Here is a 15,001-nt window from a genome sequence, read left to right on the forward strand (position 1 = left end):
CCTAGCACATGTGACGGAGTAATCTAGAGATTACTACCCTTGAGGTCCTGTTTTTAGCCTTTTGCCCAACTCCCTATATTCACTCTAACGAACCTCATCCCTTTTTCTACTTGTATTACTTGTGCCAATGTGTACAATGAGTTTTAGCTGCTCACCCTTTCCCTTGAGAATATTCTGTAGCCATCCTTGAATCTGGCATCTGAGAGCAAAAACACCTCAAACATGACAAACAAGGTAGTTGCTGGTGTCTGGTGCAAAAATAGTGGCCCATTGGATAGCATTTCTGCCTCACAGCTCTAATTACCCAAATTCAATTATGACCTCAAGTACCATTTTTGTGGAGTTTGCATATTCTCTCTGTGACTGCATGGGTGTCCTCCGCGTACTCTGGTTTCCTCCCACATTCTTAAGACATGCTGTTTGGTTGCTTAATTTGCTATTGTGAACTTTCCTGAGTGTAGCTGGGTGGCAGGAGAAATTGAAGGAGCTTGAAGTTGCTGGGGATAAGAGAAGGAAATGGAGTTAGTAGCGATTAGTTGATGGTTTGTGTAGGGACGGGGAGCTGAAGGCCAGTTTACATGCTTTATATATCCGCGAGAAATTCTAGGATAGGGATTCTAGGATAACCAATTGAGAGTGTGTGCAATGTTATGCAAGTAGCTTTCAACCTAGAATCTTATTAATTGAGCAGATAGTTGAAAATTAATACCTCACAAAATTGGCTTCAGTCCTAGGCACATGAGAGATGACTCCAGCATCTATGTCCGAGAATACGTCCACCAATAAATCACCTGCAGACTGATTTGAGGGACGTGAATTCAGAAAATGAACTGATCTAACATCCATAAGATCAGTTGATGAGGAATGAAAGGCCTGAAGTAAAAACACACTAAGCATTAGAAAATATGTCACAAACCTCACTGCTTGAAATGAGAATTGGAAAACTAAGTACAGTTGACATATAACACGACAATCTACTCAAACCAATTTTGAAGGCTCAGAATTATCAGCAATTTGTCAGAACTTAATACCTCAAGGTAATAATATTTAATGACCAATTTAGTACATGAAGGAGACTACATGTACATGAGAGAATCAGATAATCAAATTATTGAATTACTAAATAATCTACTTTCAGCAATTTTGAATAAGGGAGAAATACTCACCATTAAACTATGATAAGTCTCCGCAGCTCTTCAAATAACACAAAGGGGCCCTGCAATAACTACCTGAACTTGCCGAGGCAGGCAGTCGAGGGATCTGATAGATGGGCTCTCAGACTGTGTACTATCGCTCATCACCACACTGTCAGCTCAGAACCTGTGCGGTGGCTTGAATCATCATCCAGCAGATTCAAGAGCTTGTCCTGCATGCCAGGATATTCCTTCTACTTAAGGAACACCAGTTATTTCCAAAAGTCCACAAGCACAAAGCAAGCAACACACACCACATGGCCTAGACCAATGTTAGTAGTACAAAATATGGTCCTTCCAAAAATAACTTTAAAAAGGCATTAAAGAGCCACACAGCTTTTTCCAGTTCTGATTGTAAAAAGTCATCGATCTGAAACAATCATTCTCATTCTCTCTTTCCTGTCCTGTTGAATATTTCCAACATTTTTTGTTTAAATAAAAACAGTAACTGAGAAATCACAGTGTCAGTCAGTTTGTGTGAGAGTCTTATAAATTATAAAGCGGTCAACCAGGTCTCTGTGGAATTCATGCAGTCACACAACTTAAAGAGAACCTCAGAAGTGTACACTTGTGCTCCTGGGTAAAGAAATGATGGAGCTAGTGAGTGAGGGGTGTTCCTGTGAGAGCTGGGGCGAGGTCTGTTCATTGCAGCCAACTGCAGAGTCAGAAGCTCATGAGATCGAGGTTGGGGGTTGTTCTAATGGAACAAACAAAGCAGGTAAACTGTTTTAGCAATAGCAGGGAACAGTCAAATATACAACATTTCAAAAGAATTGAGAAATAAATACACAATCATATTTATTTTGGATAGTCCCACTGAACACACTTAGGCTAGATACAGTGAAATTAGATGCAGAAGAAAGCTCTCTTCAGAGTGCCGCAACAATATTTATCAGTCAGATTTCGAAGAGTAGCTGCAACCTCAGCATTATGTTTTTATGTTCAGTCAATCATTCTACTTTGAGGTTTCTTCATGGAATCACAGAATGGTTATAGTAAGAAGGGAGCATTAAAAATGCAGGAGTAGGTCATGCAGCTTTGTTATGTAATAAGGTCATTCCCCATGTATTACATTAGTACCACTTTCATGTACTAATCCCATTTTCTTTGATTCCTTTAATATATAAAACCTTTTGCATGATTTAAGCTATTGACACCACACTCGCTGGCTCTATGTGACCTAAAGATTATTTTCTTTCAGATATTTATCCAGTTCGTTTTTTACGTTTGTATTTGCCACCACCACTATTCTCGAGTCTGCAAACTCAACCCCTATCCAAATCCCATGTCAGAGAACACAGAACACTACAGCACAGATCCTTCAGCCCACAATGTTTGTGCCAATCATGATGCCAAGATCATCACTTATCTCCCTGCATATAACCAACTTCCCTCCATTTTCTGCATATCTATATGCCTGTCTAAAAGTATTTTGTTCATAGATACAGCATGGGAACAAGCCCTTCGGCCCATCGATTCCATGCCTACCGTCACTCACCCGTTCACACTAGAGCTATGTTGTCCCACTTTAGCATCCACTCCATACACACTAAGAGCAATTTACAGAGGCCAATTCATCTATAAATCTGCATGTCTTTGGGATGCGGAAGCAAACCGTTGCACCCAGATGAAACTCACGTAGTCACAGAGAGAACGTGCAAACTCCACTTCTCACAGACAGCCTGAATATTGTCCTTCCACTACAATTCTTTGTTCTCTGTCAGTAAGCCAGTTCCAAATTCATATGACCATGTCCCTGATGATCCAATGCATCTTAATCTTCTGGAGCAGCCTCTATAGGGGACTGTTAAATGCCTTACTAAAGTAGACAATATCCACTGCTCAAACTTCACTGCTTACCTTCGTCACCTGCTCAAAAAACTTGATCGGGTTAGTAAGACAAGACCTGCCGTATACAATGCCATGCTAACTGTCCCTTATTAACTCATTCTCTTCCAAATGGGTGTAAAACCTATCTAGAAGAATCATCTCCGATAGTTTGCCCACCACTGACGTGAGGCTCAATGGCCTTTAAATCCCTAAATTCTCTCTACTTCCCTTCTTAAATAAAGGAACAGCATTAGTTACTCTCCAGTCTTCCAGGACCTCGCCTGTGGCTAGAGAAGAGGCAACGCTCTTTTCAAGAGCTCCTACAATCTTCTACCTTCCCTCGCTCAATAAAACGGGATAAATCCCATCTGGTCCTCATGATTTATTCACCTTAATGCACTTCAAGACACCCAATACCTCCTCCTTCTTAATAAACTACCCTTACACATCAGTATTCTCCACCTTGATCTCACTGCCCTCCATGTCTTTCCCCTTGGGAAAAACAGATACAAAGTCTTTGTTTAGTATCCCACCTACATTCCCAGACTCCAAGCACAAATTCCTTCCTTTATCCTTGAATGGTCCTACCTTCTCCCTGTTTATAATATAGGCATATAAACATTGGGATTGTCTTTAATTCGACTTGCTAAAGCTACGCTGTGGCCCCTTTTGGACCTTCTAATTGCCCAGGAGTTCTTTCCTCCTTTCTTTATATTCCTCAAAGGCCCTGTCTGTGTCACTTTGGCTGGTTCCCTAATCACTTTCATTTTACCAGTTCTCAACTCAACTCCTCCATCAATTTCCCTCCATCTGCTTTATCAGTATCTTGAATTATTTTAAAAACATCTCCAATAAAGCCCCTTGCAAATTGCTCTATTCCAAGAAGAAGAATATCAGCTAAACCAGTTCTGTTGGCAGAACTAACGTGCCTCATTCCTAGATTCATTTCAGTCAATCTCTTCAGCACCCACTTCAGTCTCTGGATCTTACCTGCAACGTTTACTTTTAGAGTCACAGTCATAGAGTGATACAGTGTGGAAACAGGCCCTTCAGCCCAACTCGCCCACACCGGCCAACATGTCCCAGCTACACTAGTCCCACCTGCCTGCGCTTGGTCCATATCCCTCCAAACCTGTCCTATCCATGTACCTGCCTAACATTTCACGTTATTAAATTTAATCTGCCTCCAAGGTGCCGGTTTCACCAATCTATTTATATCTCCTTGAAGACTTTGCTATGTCCCTCAGTGTTTACTCCATCCCAGGTTTCTATATTCTGCATATTTGGAAATTCCTGTACAACCTAGTTCAATTATATTCATGTTCCAGAGTCTGGATGGCGTTGGAAAGGCCAACAATTATCACCCATCTCTAATTGTATTTGAGTAGGTGGTGGTGGAGCCACCTTCCTGAACCTCTACAGTGCTTCCAAACTGCTCTTGCGTAGGGAGGAGAGTTTAGACCCAGCGATGATAAAGAAACAGCTGTAATCTACAATAAACAATGTGATATCAAATAGTAAAATTATTCATCTGTTTGATGTTATATCTCAAAGTAGTTGAAGTCAAACCGATGGTTATGATATCATGGATTTTCAAAAGACATTGGATAAAGTTACACATTTGAGGTTATGAAACAAAGTTAGAGCACATGAAACTGGAGATAATACATTAACATAAACTGAGTTGGTAAAGATGTGGAAAACAAAATATAGAAGCAATAGGTCTTTGCCAGGCTGGAGGCTGAGACTAATGGGGTACTTCAGGGTATCCATGCTTGGACCCCGAATTATTCACAATCAACAATATGGCTGAAGGGATGAAGTGTAATATTTCCAAGTACATTGATGACATGAATATGGTGCTGCGAGTCGTGATTTAAAGAGGCTTCGAGAAGCAATAGACAAGCTGAATGAATAGGCAACAACATGACACATGTAGGATAATGTGGAAAAATACAAATGTATACATGGTTAAAAACAGAAAAGGTGAGTATTTTAAAGGGTGAGAATTGATGAAGATGTTCAAAAGGAGCTGGGTGTCATACTTAAAACTATCATGCCAGTGCAGCAGACGTATGATATATTAGCCTTTGTTACTGAAGGATTTGAGTTCAACAGGAAAGGTGTCTTATTGTATTTTTATGGGAACTTGGTGAGAGCAAAGATTGTCTTACTGCAGTTATTTGGGGTCTTTATTTTGCTGAAATACAATACTTTCAGCAAAGATTCAGTAGAATGATACCTGGGATGATGGGTCTGTTGGTTGTGTAGGCTAGGCTTATATAGAGTTTAAAAGAATGATATTGAACTATTGAAACATACAAAAGTCTTGAAGGGTTTGACGCGTATTTATAGGATTGACTTTCCGTGGCTGGAAGGGTGCAGAGTCCAGGGGATAGTCGCAGTGGCATTTAGGAGTGAAATGAGAAGAATGTTTTTCAGTGAAAGGGTGGGGAACAGTTGGAATGGTCTACCCTGGAGGGTAGTGTTGGGTCAGTCACTGAGGTCATTCATAAAGGAGATAATAGATCTCTGGATATTATCAAGGGTTATGCAGATAAGGATGGAAAATGGCTTTGAAATGATAATCAGCCATATTCTTGTTGAACAGTGAAGCAAGTGAAAAGAGCTGAAACATCCATCCTTGCTCTATTTTGTCATATTTCAAATAGTTTCTCTTTTGGGCCAAGTGCCAGAACACTATGACAGATTGTTATTGCAGCGTACCAGGCCCTTATTTGCCACATTGACTTCAGGACCGCCATTGACATCAGAAGTAGGCTCCTTTTTTGCATCCTCGTGGTCAGTTAGGGGGCCGGATTCCTTCTTCTTTTTCAGCTTGGCAAGTATTGAAGATTCCCTCTCAGGGAATGGTGGCATCTCCTCCAATACAGTTGCCTAGCAGCAAAGAAACAAGTGAGCTGGTGAGAGTCAAGAATATCCCAAAGTACTGCCAATACATGGCAATGATGGTAAATGGTGAATAGCAATTGAGCAATTGGTAAACTTCAGACTGAGACCCAAATTCTTCCAGGTAAACATTACATCATGCTGTATAGACCACTATTACTACTTCAAGCTGAAACTGTGCTAAAATGGACTTGGACTGCATTTGACCAACCTGTGATTATTGATCTGAATTATTACACAGTGTTTCCTGTTTAAAAGTTCTTGATGATAACAATGTCCATTTCTTACAACTACATTCCATGCCCCCAAGCCTTGCTTTATCTTTATTCACACTCTAATTTAAACCACTGTTGTTCATCCACCAGCTAGGTTTTGTTAAAATCTCTAATTTCACTACCAATTCCTGTTGCTTCCGTCCTCCAGCTCCCATTACAATCTCCAACAATTCTCTCCCTCTCCAGTATAGCACCAGGTCCTCTAAATCAAGAAGAAAGTTGAATTTAGATTCAGAAGGAAGAGAAGCAGTATTAGAACATTTAGCTCCTAATTCCGTCTATGTCACTTAATAAATTATTGACCCAGCAGTACTTCATTGCACTAAGCCCATATCCATTGATTTCTTTAACATCCAAAAATCTTTTTAGCCCACATTTGTGCTCAGAGACCAGTCCTCTTGGCTAGAGAATTCCAAAGACTCACTAGCTCTGAATGAAGGCCTTTCTCTCATCTCAGTCTTGCATGGCTGACCCCTAACTTTAAGTGTGACCCTCTGGTTCAAGACACTCCACTCAAGGGAAACATCATTCTAGCTTCTACTTTGACATACCTCATAAGACTGTAGTATGTTTAAAAGAGATCACCTCCCAGTTTTCTCAACTCAATATGCTTTATCTCTTTTCACAGAACAAAAATTCACCCTGGGAATCAAACAATAAAATTCACCCTGGACAAAAACAAAACAAAAATGATTTGAGTAAAAAGATGGAAATATGGATCGGATATCTATGGGAACAAAATAGTGTAGTGGCATGATGATAATACAGTTACATTTTCATTGAGGGAAAGGATATGGAAAGACCAAAATGTAATTTTCAATTGGGAATAAGACAATTTTATAAAATTTGAAATGATTTAACAAAACTGAAGTAGGAACAACTGCTTGAAGGTAAGTCAATTCCTGATAGAGACATTTAAGCAGAATAAAGTGAAAGCCTCTATTACTCTTTGGCTGAAGAAATGAGGCTAGAAGATAAGAAACCTTTAAGCATTGAACAATTATTCAAAAAGGAGGAGTTAAGCCAACTAATTGCAATCCAGCAAGCCAAATCTTGCTTCTCAGTACACGTGGCAATAAACTAAACTAAACTATCAGCGCAGTCACAGATCGACAGCTCAATCCAGATTCTAAGATCCAAACCTGCCGGTCAGTAAAAAGTCGTGGATGGGCGTATGCATGGTAGATTGGAAACACCGTCCAATCAGAAGACGGTGATGCGGGACTTGCACGGGAATCAGCCGGGACAACGTCCGAGAAGCTGCCGCCATTTTTTATAAGTTATGATGATGTTTAAAGTTAATTAGTAAACGACTGTTACCTTACTTACTCTGTTGTGTTTATTGTTCCGGGCAATATATAACAAATATAATGAGTGTTTATGTACATGACTACAATCAAGGTGTCCACAGTCTACATATAAATCCTTATTTATGTGTCTCACAATTTTATAAATCTCTATAAGGCTACCCCTCAGCCTCCGTCACCTCAGGGAAAGCAGTCTGGGCTTATCCTTATAACTCAAGCACTCCATTTCCAGCCCCTTGTGAAACTTTTCTGCATCCTCTCTAACCAAAACACCTGCTTTTCAAGAACATTTTGCTCCAGAAAACTAATTTGGATATACTCAAAAATTCTACTATGGATTTGAGCCGGTACAGACAGGGGCAGTGGAAGCAGACAGGACAGTGATATGTAAATGGACTCAACAAAGCAAAATAGCTGGGAAGAAGACAAGAAAACTAGTCAATATGTACAAACAATTAGATAAGAAATTACAACAGAAGCCTGAACATTGGAAAAGATAACAGTATGCCATACAAGAATGGACGCAAGCATTGTTGTCTTGAAGCTATGAAAATATCTCTAAATCTTTAAAGCAGGAAATAATGATATAAATGTGGTGCAACGGAAGTCACATATTCAATGTTGTTCTACCTACCAGAATGGGAGTGCTTGCTATGGAACTGAGTCTCAGGTACTCAACAGCCCGTTGCTGCAGTTCTACATCTGCATTCCTCAGCTGGGTGTCACTGCGAAGCACATCTTGAATGGTACACTTAATCTCCGGAAACAGGTTCACAAACTTAATGTAAGTAGAAAGCAGAAGAGCTCGCGTGGCCACACTGCACAGGTGAAACTTAGAGTGAAGCAGGCCGAACTGTACTAAGGGGCTGAAAATAAAGAGAAACAACTTTCACAATCGCAGAATATTCCAAAGCCCTTTACAGTTAACGAAGTACATGTTGAAGAATACAATATCTGGAAGGCTGCAAGTATAGCAGTCACATTCGAAAATCCCACAACTATGAGTCAAATCATTTTAATTACTGACTGAAATATGTGGCAAAACCTGTTCTTCACAAATCTTAGTGAAATTTTCATATCCACTTTAGTACAGAGACTGGATCCCGGTTTAATACTTTATCTAAAAATGGAACTGTGAAAGTGCTGTATTGAACACATGTGTCACTTTAGGCTCATCATGAAACCTCGACTCATAACCTGACCCAATAACATTAAGTTGAAAGGAAAAAAAGTTGACGTCGAATGCTCTTTAAAGGTTGTGACCATACAGTTATTTTACAGCTCATCATAGTTTCACACAGCCTAATAACTTACATCTGAAACTTACACATTCCATCAAAACTGCAGAATTGAACATTACCTACCCATAATAGTGAAAGGAGTGGGAAACTGGCCAATCTAGGACACAGATGTCCAAAAGGCAATATTACTTATGGGCTATTAGTTGGTCTGAGCTTGTTGTTGTGTTGCTGCATGTGGCCTCAATGACCCAGGATAAGAGACAAGAATTCATTATGAACCATAATCCAACAAGGAGTCAAGAGAGTTTATTGTCATGTGTCCCAGATAGGACAATGAAATTCTTGCTTTGCTTCAGCACAACAGGATATTGTAGTCATAAACACAGTATATAATATAATAGAGTAATATAATATAATGTATGTAATATAGGACCAATTATTAGACAATAATTTTATAGCATCCACAAGGGTAGAAGGAAATTAACTGTTTCTCAGTTGCCAGTTCCACTAAGTAAATATAATTAAAGCCTTGTTCGATTAGATCAGTCTAAAAAGGTGGAGCTGGCACAATTAATAACCTTTTAGTCACAACACATACTATTGAACTTGAACACCAAGCCAGTCCTATAACACTGTCCACCTATTACACACCAGAAAGCTCCAATGCTTACTGTTATCAAAGCTCACTTTCTACTCCATTCCCTCACCTTCAACCTACACATCTAAACGATTGATAAATGAAACACAATCAGGTGTATTTCTGCAATAACAGAAAGTGCTCAGCTGGTTTTCCAGCTGGCTCCTTGAGTGGAGATATCCAGAGAAGCGTGGATTTAGGCGACCGCTTCACTGAATACGTGCTGTTTGCCAGGAGAAGATGCTGCTTGACCTGCTTAAATTCTGCCTGACCCACTGACATTCTTCAGAGATACTGCCTGACCTGCCCAATTACTCCAGTGCTCTATCTCTTTTTCTGTAAACCAGCCTCTGCAGTTGCTTGTGTCTACTCAATATGAACTCTCTATCTTCTTTTCTTATCAGAATCCACCATTTGTACCCTATTGGGTTCTCCATTGATCACCTCCAGTCTTGGTTACTATCTCCACCTTTCTCTTCTACACCCGATTCATCTACCAATCAGCCCTCCTATCATTTGCCACCTCTTACCCGCTTCTTCCGCCCGCCTCTTTCTATCAGTTTATATTTCCCCTTACTCCATCAGTCTGAAGAAGGGTCCTGACCTGAAATGTCATCTGTCCATTTCCCTCAACAGATGTGCTTGATCCACTGAGTTACTCCAGTACTTTGTTTTTTGATCCAGGAAGGAAAACTAAGATATTTAATTTTGCTGATCTGAGTCAAATAGCACTTTCTGTGCAGCGGTTTCATTGTTTGCAATTTCACGCGATTATAACCTTTCCATTCTATTACAATGAAATGAGAGTTCAAATGGAGTTCATCCTCAGACTGAATCTTTCCGTAGTCCTTAACAGTTAAAGATAGTAATTTTTGTGAGACAACTATTGTCTAAACTGTCATGTTATCTGTTATTTTGTTTTTATTGGCTCATTTCAGAGCACAGATTAGCTGCTATCGTCACCAATGTCGAATGAAAGGAGGATGATAGCTCCTTGCATTCTGGAAAATGCATTGTCACAGCAATGCTTTGGCATGTGTAGAAAGAGGATGAGGACGAAAGGGAATTGCATCTCCCATAATACATTGTGGGACAGGCAGCATCTCTGGAGAGAAGGAATTAGTGACATTTCAGGTCAACATCCTTCTTCAGCGAGTAACTTTCGTCAGAGAGAGGAGGGGAAAGTACACCAAGGGGTTTTGATCCGAATTGTCACACATTCCTTCTCTCCAGAGATGCTGCCTGGACAAAGCTAAGTTACTCCAGCATTTTGTGTCTATCTTCCCATAATACACTGATGATAGTGTAGTAGCCATTTAACTTAACTCAGTGTGTTATGACTATAACCAGTTACCTTTAAATTCTATCTGCCTGTAATAATGTGGATGGGGTTTATACGTAGTCTGAGGCGTGTTTGCGGCTGGGATTCTCGCACAGACTCCCTAGTAGTTAGTTTAGTTTGAAGAAGCATGGGGGAGAGGTCACAGCTTTCCACCATGCACGAGTAAGATTAAAATGTACTTATACAAGAAGAAGTTTGGATGAATATCTTACTGTTTTTACTTCTACAATAAAGAAACTATTAGTCAAGAGACTGTGTTTGGAAGATTTATCTTTCGACGGCATTGAATGTCTCGTGGAGAGCTTGAGTGCGTATTGATTATCTCCTGATCCCCTGTCTTCAATCACAGTGACTAAAGGATAGAATCCTTGAAACAATATGAAAATCTGTCACTATAGATAGAACTACCCCGGGTGGCCACAGGCAGTCAACTGACGATGAAAATACAACCCAATGCTGGAAAGCTTGTATCAGCCAATGGCAATATGTCTGACAAAACACAGGAGGAATCTCAACAGATAAAAATAAATGCTTGTACTTGACTGCAGTGATCTGATATCCACGCCCAAGTCATTGGTACTCTGCTAATTTTCATCAATTACTAGTCTTTCGTTCTGAATTTGCTTTGGCTTATGAAGTCTAGTATTGGTGACTCTGTACTGCCCATGGGTTGAGGGAAAGACTACACAAAGCCACAACAAATAGCTTTATAAAGGTCAGCCAGAGAAGTGAATTGAACTAACCTGGATCTTGGATCACCAGCAATAAGATTACCAAACTCTCCCAGGATATATCCACCCACTTTCACAAGATTCTCGTGGCAGGCAGAGGCTTGCAGGGCCTGTCAAGAAATAAGACACAATAACTTCAAACTCAATATTCCACAAGGAGGTTAATTCCCAGGATGGCGGGACTGTCATATGTTGAAAGAATGGAGTAACTGGGCTTGTATACTCTGGAATTTAGGATGAGAGGGTATCTTATTGAAACATATAAGATTATTACGGGATTGGACACACTATAGGCGGGAAACATGCTCCCGATGTTGGGGAGTGCAAAACCAGGGGCTACAGTTTAAGAATAAAGGGTTGGCTATTAGAACGGAGATGAGGAAATAAATTTCACCCAGTCAGTTGTGAATCTGTGGAATTCTCTGCCTCAGAAGGCAGTGGAGGCCGATTCTCTGGATGCTTTCAAGAGATAGAGCTCTTAAAGATAGAGGAGTCAAGGGGCATGGGGAGAAGGCAGGATTGTGGATGATCACAGTGAATGGCGGTGCTGGTTCGAAGGGCCGAATGGCCTACTCCTGCACCTATTGTCCATTGTCAATGAAATTGAAAATGAAATTGAAAAGTAAGAAAAACAGTTAATTCAGCGTCACTAATTGCTCATGGTGTTTATCCTCCATTCCTTTACTTCCAGCAACACATTAAAAAAAAATATTGTATGAAACGCCACACATGCACTGAACGCACACATATGGTATACGGATGTACTGATCGGTTTTGTAGTCAATACCTACTATGTTTTGTTGTGCTGAAGCAAAGCAAGAATTTAATTGTCCTATCAGGGACACATGACATAAACTCACTTGAATTGTCCCAGGGTGTCCAATTGTAAGGTAACAAACACATATTGACATTGGGCCTCAGGAGGTTAGGATAGGTGATAAAAAACTTAGGAAAAGATGGGTTTTAAGCATTTTCATGAAAATTCCATAATTATCTGGATAGCTGAAAATATGGTTTTCAATTGAGAAATTTATGAGGCCAAAAATGAAAGAATGCAGAGTTTTGATGGGTTACAGAGCTGTAGTAAATCACAGACAGAAGAAGGACAGTGGTCTTGGAGTGAAAATGAACATTAGAATAAGTTTAAAGTTAGTGACTGGGAGACAACATAATTCAAAGATAATATCTGGAATTGCGGGGCAGTGTTTTAGATAATGTCAAGTTTATGGAAGGTTTAACCTGGAAGACGATTCAAGAAAGCACTGAAATAATTGGTTAGCTGGAAACAGAGATTTGGTTAAGTGCTCCAGCAACCATTATTTTAAAAGGGACAAATATGACAAGGTTCTGGACTTGTAAGTAATCCAGTGTTATGTTAGGGAAAATATTGGATTGAATGCTCGGTCCAAATTCTAGCAAAGGCAAGGTTGTAGCCAGTGTGGCAGATGGATTTTGCTTCCAGTCATCAGAAAAAGCCTGTATTTATCAACTCTGTCAATCAAAACTTTAAACTCACAAATCTAATCAAATAAAGATCCAAGATAGAGGATTTGCAGCAAAGCAGATGGAGTTTTAATTCACCTTTCAAAATGTACTTTAGATGTACCCCTGTTTCAAAATATAACATTTTAACTACTAATTATCCAAAGGCAGAGCTTACATCTTGAATAATTGTAACCTTATTTTTGCTTTAAAATTCAGTTTGAGGTATAGACAGTCCAATCCATTTTCCTAAAACTGCAAATTCTCTGTTTATAGCATATTCCTCTGAAACACAGAGTTTACAAATATTTTTTTTAAAAACATTTTACCTGCCATAACATCCATTTTCCTTGCACCTGAAGAGACTTGATGCTTTTTCCATTTTAAAGGTGCTTTATTTAAAGTTGTAGATGAATGCATTAAAATATAATTGAATGCATAAATTTGATGTTATTATCAAATGCATTTTATGCCACAATTTTATTGATTTTAACGAATTTTAGATATTAGAAATTTTAGTTTCTGGAGATAATATTTGTCAGATGAAAATGTTTCCAAAACATATTTGAGAATCGCCTGTTGGGAAGGTAATAAATATAGACATGCTTCTGAACAATGAATGCATTAATACTATTGCCCACATATGACCCAGTGGAAAGTGACATTATTTTGAGAAAAAGCAATATCTGTTAATAAAAATGCTGTTATATTATGATTCCACATGTGGTTGATAATGGAATTTGTGAAATTAATATTTCATATCGATTTCTTTGAAAGATCAGAAAACACACAATAGTAACTGATAATTATTGAATTTTATATTTTATACCACTGATGATACTGGCTGATCTTTTGATGCAGCTACTGCTGCAAATCCCTGAAATGGTGGGAAGGTCAATACCCGTGACAGACTGGGCAGTGTTCTCCACTTTTTGCAATCTTCTTCGTTCTTGGGCGTTTGAGTTGCCAAACTAGGTTGTGATGCAAATAGCCAATATGCTCATGACTGTACACATGTAGAAGTTCAAGAGGGTATTCATTGACATATTGAAGCTTCGCAACCTTCTATGGAATTAGAGGCATTGATGGGCTTCCTTTATGATTGGTGGGGGCGATGCGAGTCACCTGCCCTGCCAGCAGCGTGTTCGTTATTTCGACTTTTTGGGGGGTTTTTTGTGTGTCAAATGCTAGTTTGGGTGTCTCTTGGTGTGTCTTATGTGGGCGGTGGTGGGGAGGGGAAAGGGGGGGAACCGCCTTTGGTCGCCTCCTCGCGGCCTAACATCATGGATTGGAGCGGCCTTTCCCGGAGTCGGGCCAGGAGCATCGGCAGCAGGCACAGTGTGGACTTTTCCATCGTAGAGCGGGCGAACCCTTGCCGGGGGTCGCCAGAGAGGAGTGCTCCGATCGCTGGCCTGGTGACGTTAACTTCGTGGGGCTGTGGTCTGCGGATCTTCTAGCACCGGGCGGGGCGTGGACTTACCATCCAGAGCCTGAGATCGCTTGCCGGGGATCGCCAGAGAGGAGCTCCGACGGCCGGCCTGCATCCTATAACATCCTGAAGCCGCGGTCTGTGGAGCTTCTAGCCGCGGGCATGGAGTGGACTTACTTTGTCCCTCGCCGGGGATCGCCAGAGAAGAGCTCTGACCGCCGGCGTGCGGTCTATAACATCCTGAAGCCGTGGACTCCGGTAGGAAAGTGCCGATTCGGGCACTCCAAGCCGTGGAGTGTGTTTGACCATCCCGACGTCGGAGTTTTGATCATCCTGACGAGAGGGCCTGTACATCAGGCCATCCGTAGCGGTGACTACGGAGGGTTTATGGCCCAGACCACGGGTGAACAAAGGACGAGGACTGACTGAACTTTGTTGCCTTCCACTGCAGTGAAGAATACTGTGGTGGATGTTTGTGTTCAATTTTACTGTGTATTGGGTGTTCTTTTTAAGTGTATCGCTGTTGGTAAATTCATTTCACTGCACCATTGGGTGCATGTGACAAATAAATTTGACATTGACTTTGATTGGGTCAATGAGGTGGGTCCAGGACAGATCTTCAGA

General features: G+C 40.4%; 1 protein-coding gene across 4 annotated transcripts in view; it reads right to left on the reverse strand.

Moving 5' to 3' along the window:
* LOC116984310 (AP-2 complex subunit alpha-2-like) overlaps window positions 1-15,001 on the reverse strand; it is a 73,850-nt gene that overhangs the window by 17,317 nt on the left and 41,532 nt on the right. For 3 of the 4 annotated variants that reach the window (XM_033038425.1, XM_033038424.1, XM_033038427.1), the window contains exons 12-16: window positions 11,479-11,576; window positions 8,150-8,381; window positions 5,751-5,921; window positions 1,762-1,890; window positions 710-873 (exon numbers count right to left, since the gene is read on the reverse strand). In XM_033038425.1, coding sequence (XP_032894316.1) covers window positions 710-873; window positions 1,762-1,890; window positions 5,751-5,921; window positions 8,150-8,381; window positions 11,479-11,576 — 794 coding nt within the window. The remainder of the gene's footprint in view (window positions 1-709; window positions 874-1,761; window positions 1,891-5,750; window positions 5,922-8,149; window positions 8,382-11,478; window positions 11,577-15,001) is intronic. The other variant, XM_033038426.1, reaches the window with a different exon arrangement.

This window comes from Amblyraja radiata, chromosome 20 (assembly GCF_010909765.2).
Source record: "Amblyraja radiata isolate CabotCenter1 chromosome 20, sAmbRad1.1.pri, whole genome shotgun sequence".
Taxonomy (NCBI): domain Eukaryota; kingdom Metazoa; phylum Chordata; class Chondrichthyes; order Rajiformes; family Rajidae; genus Amblyraja; species Amblyraja radiata.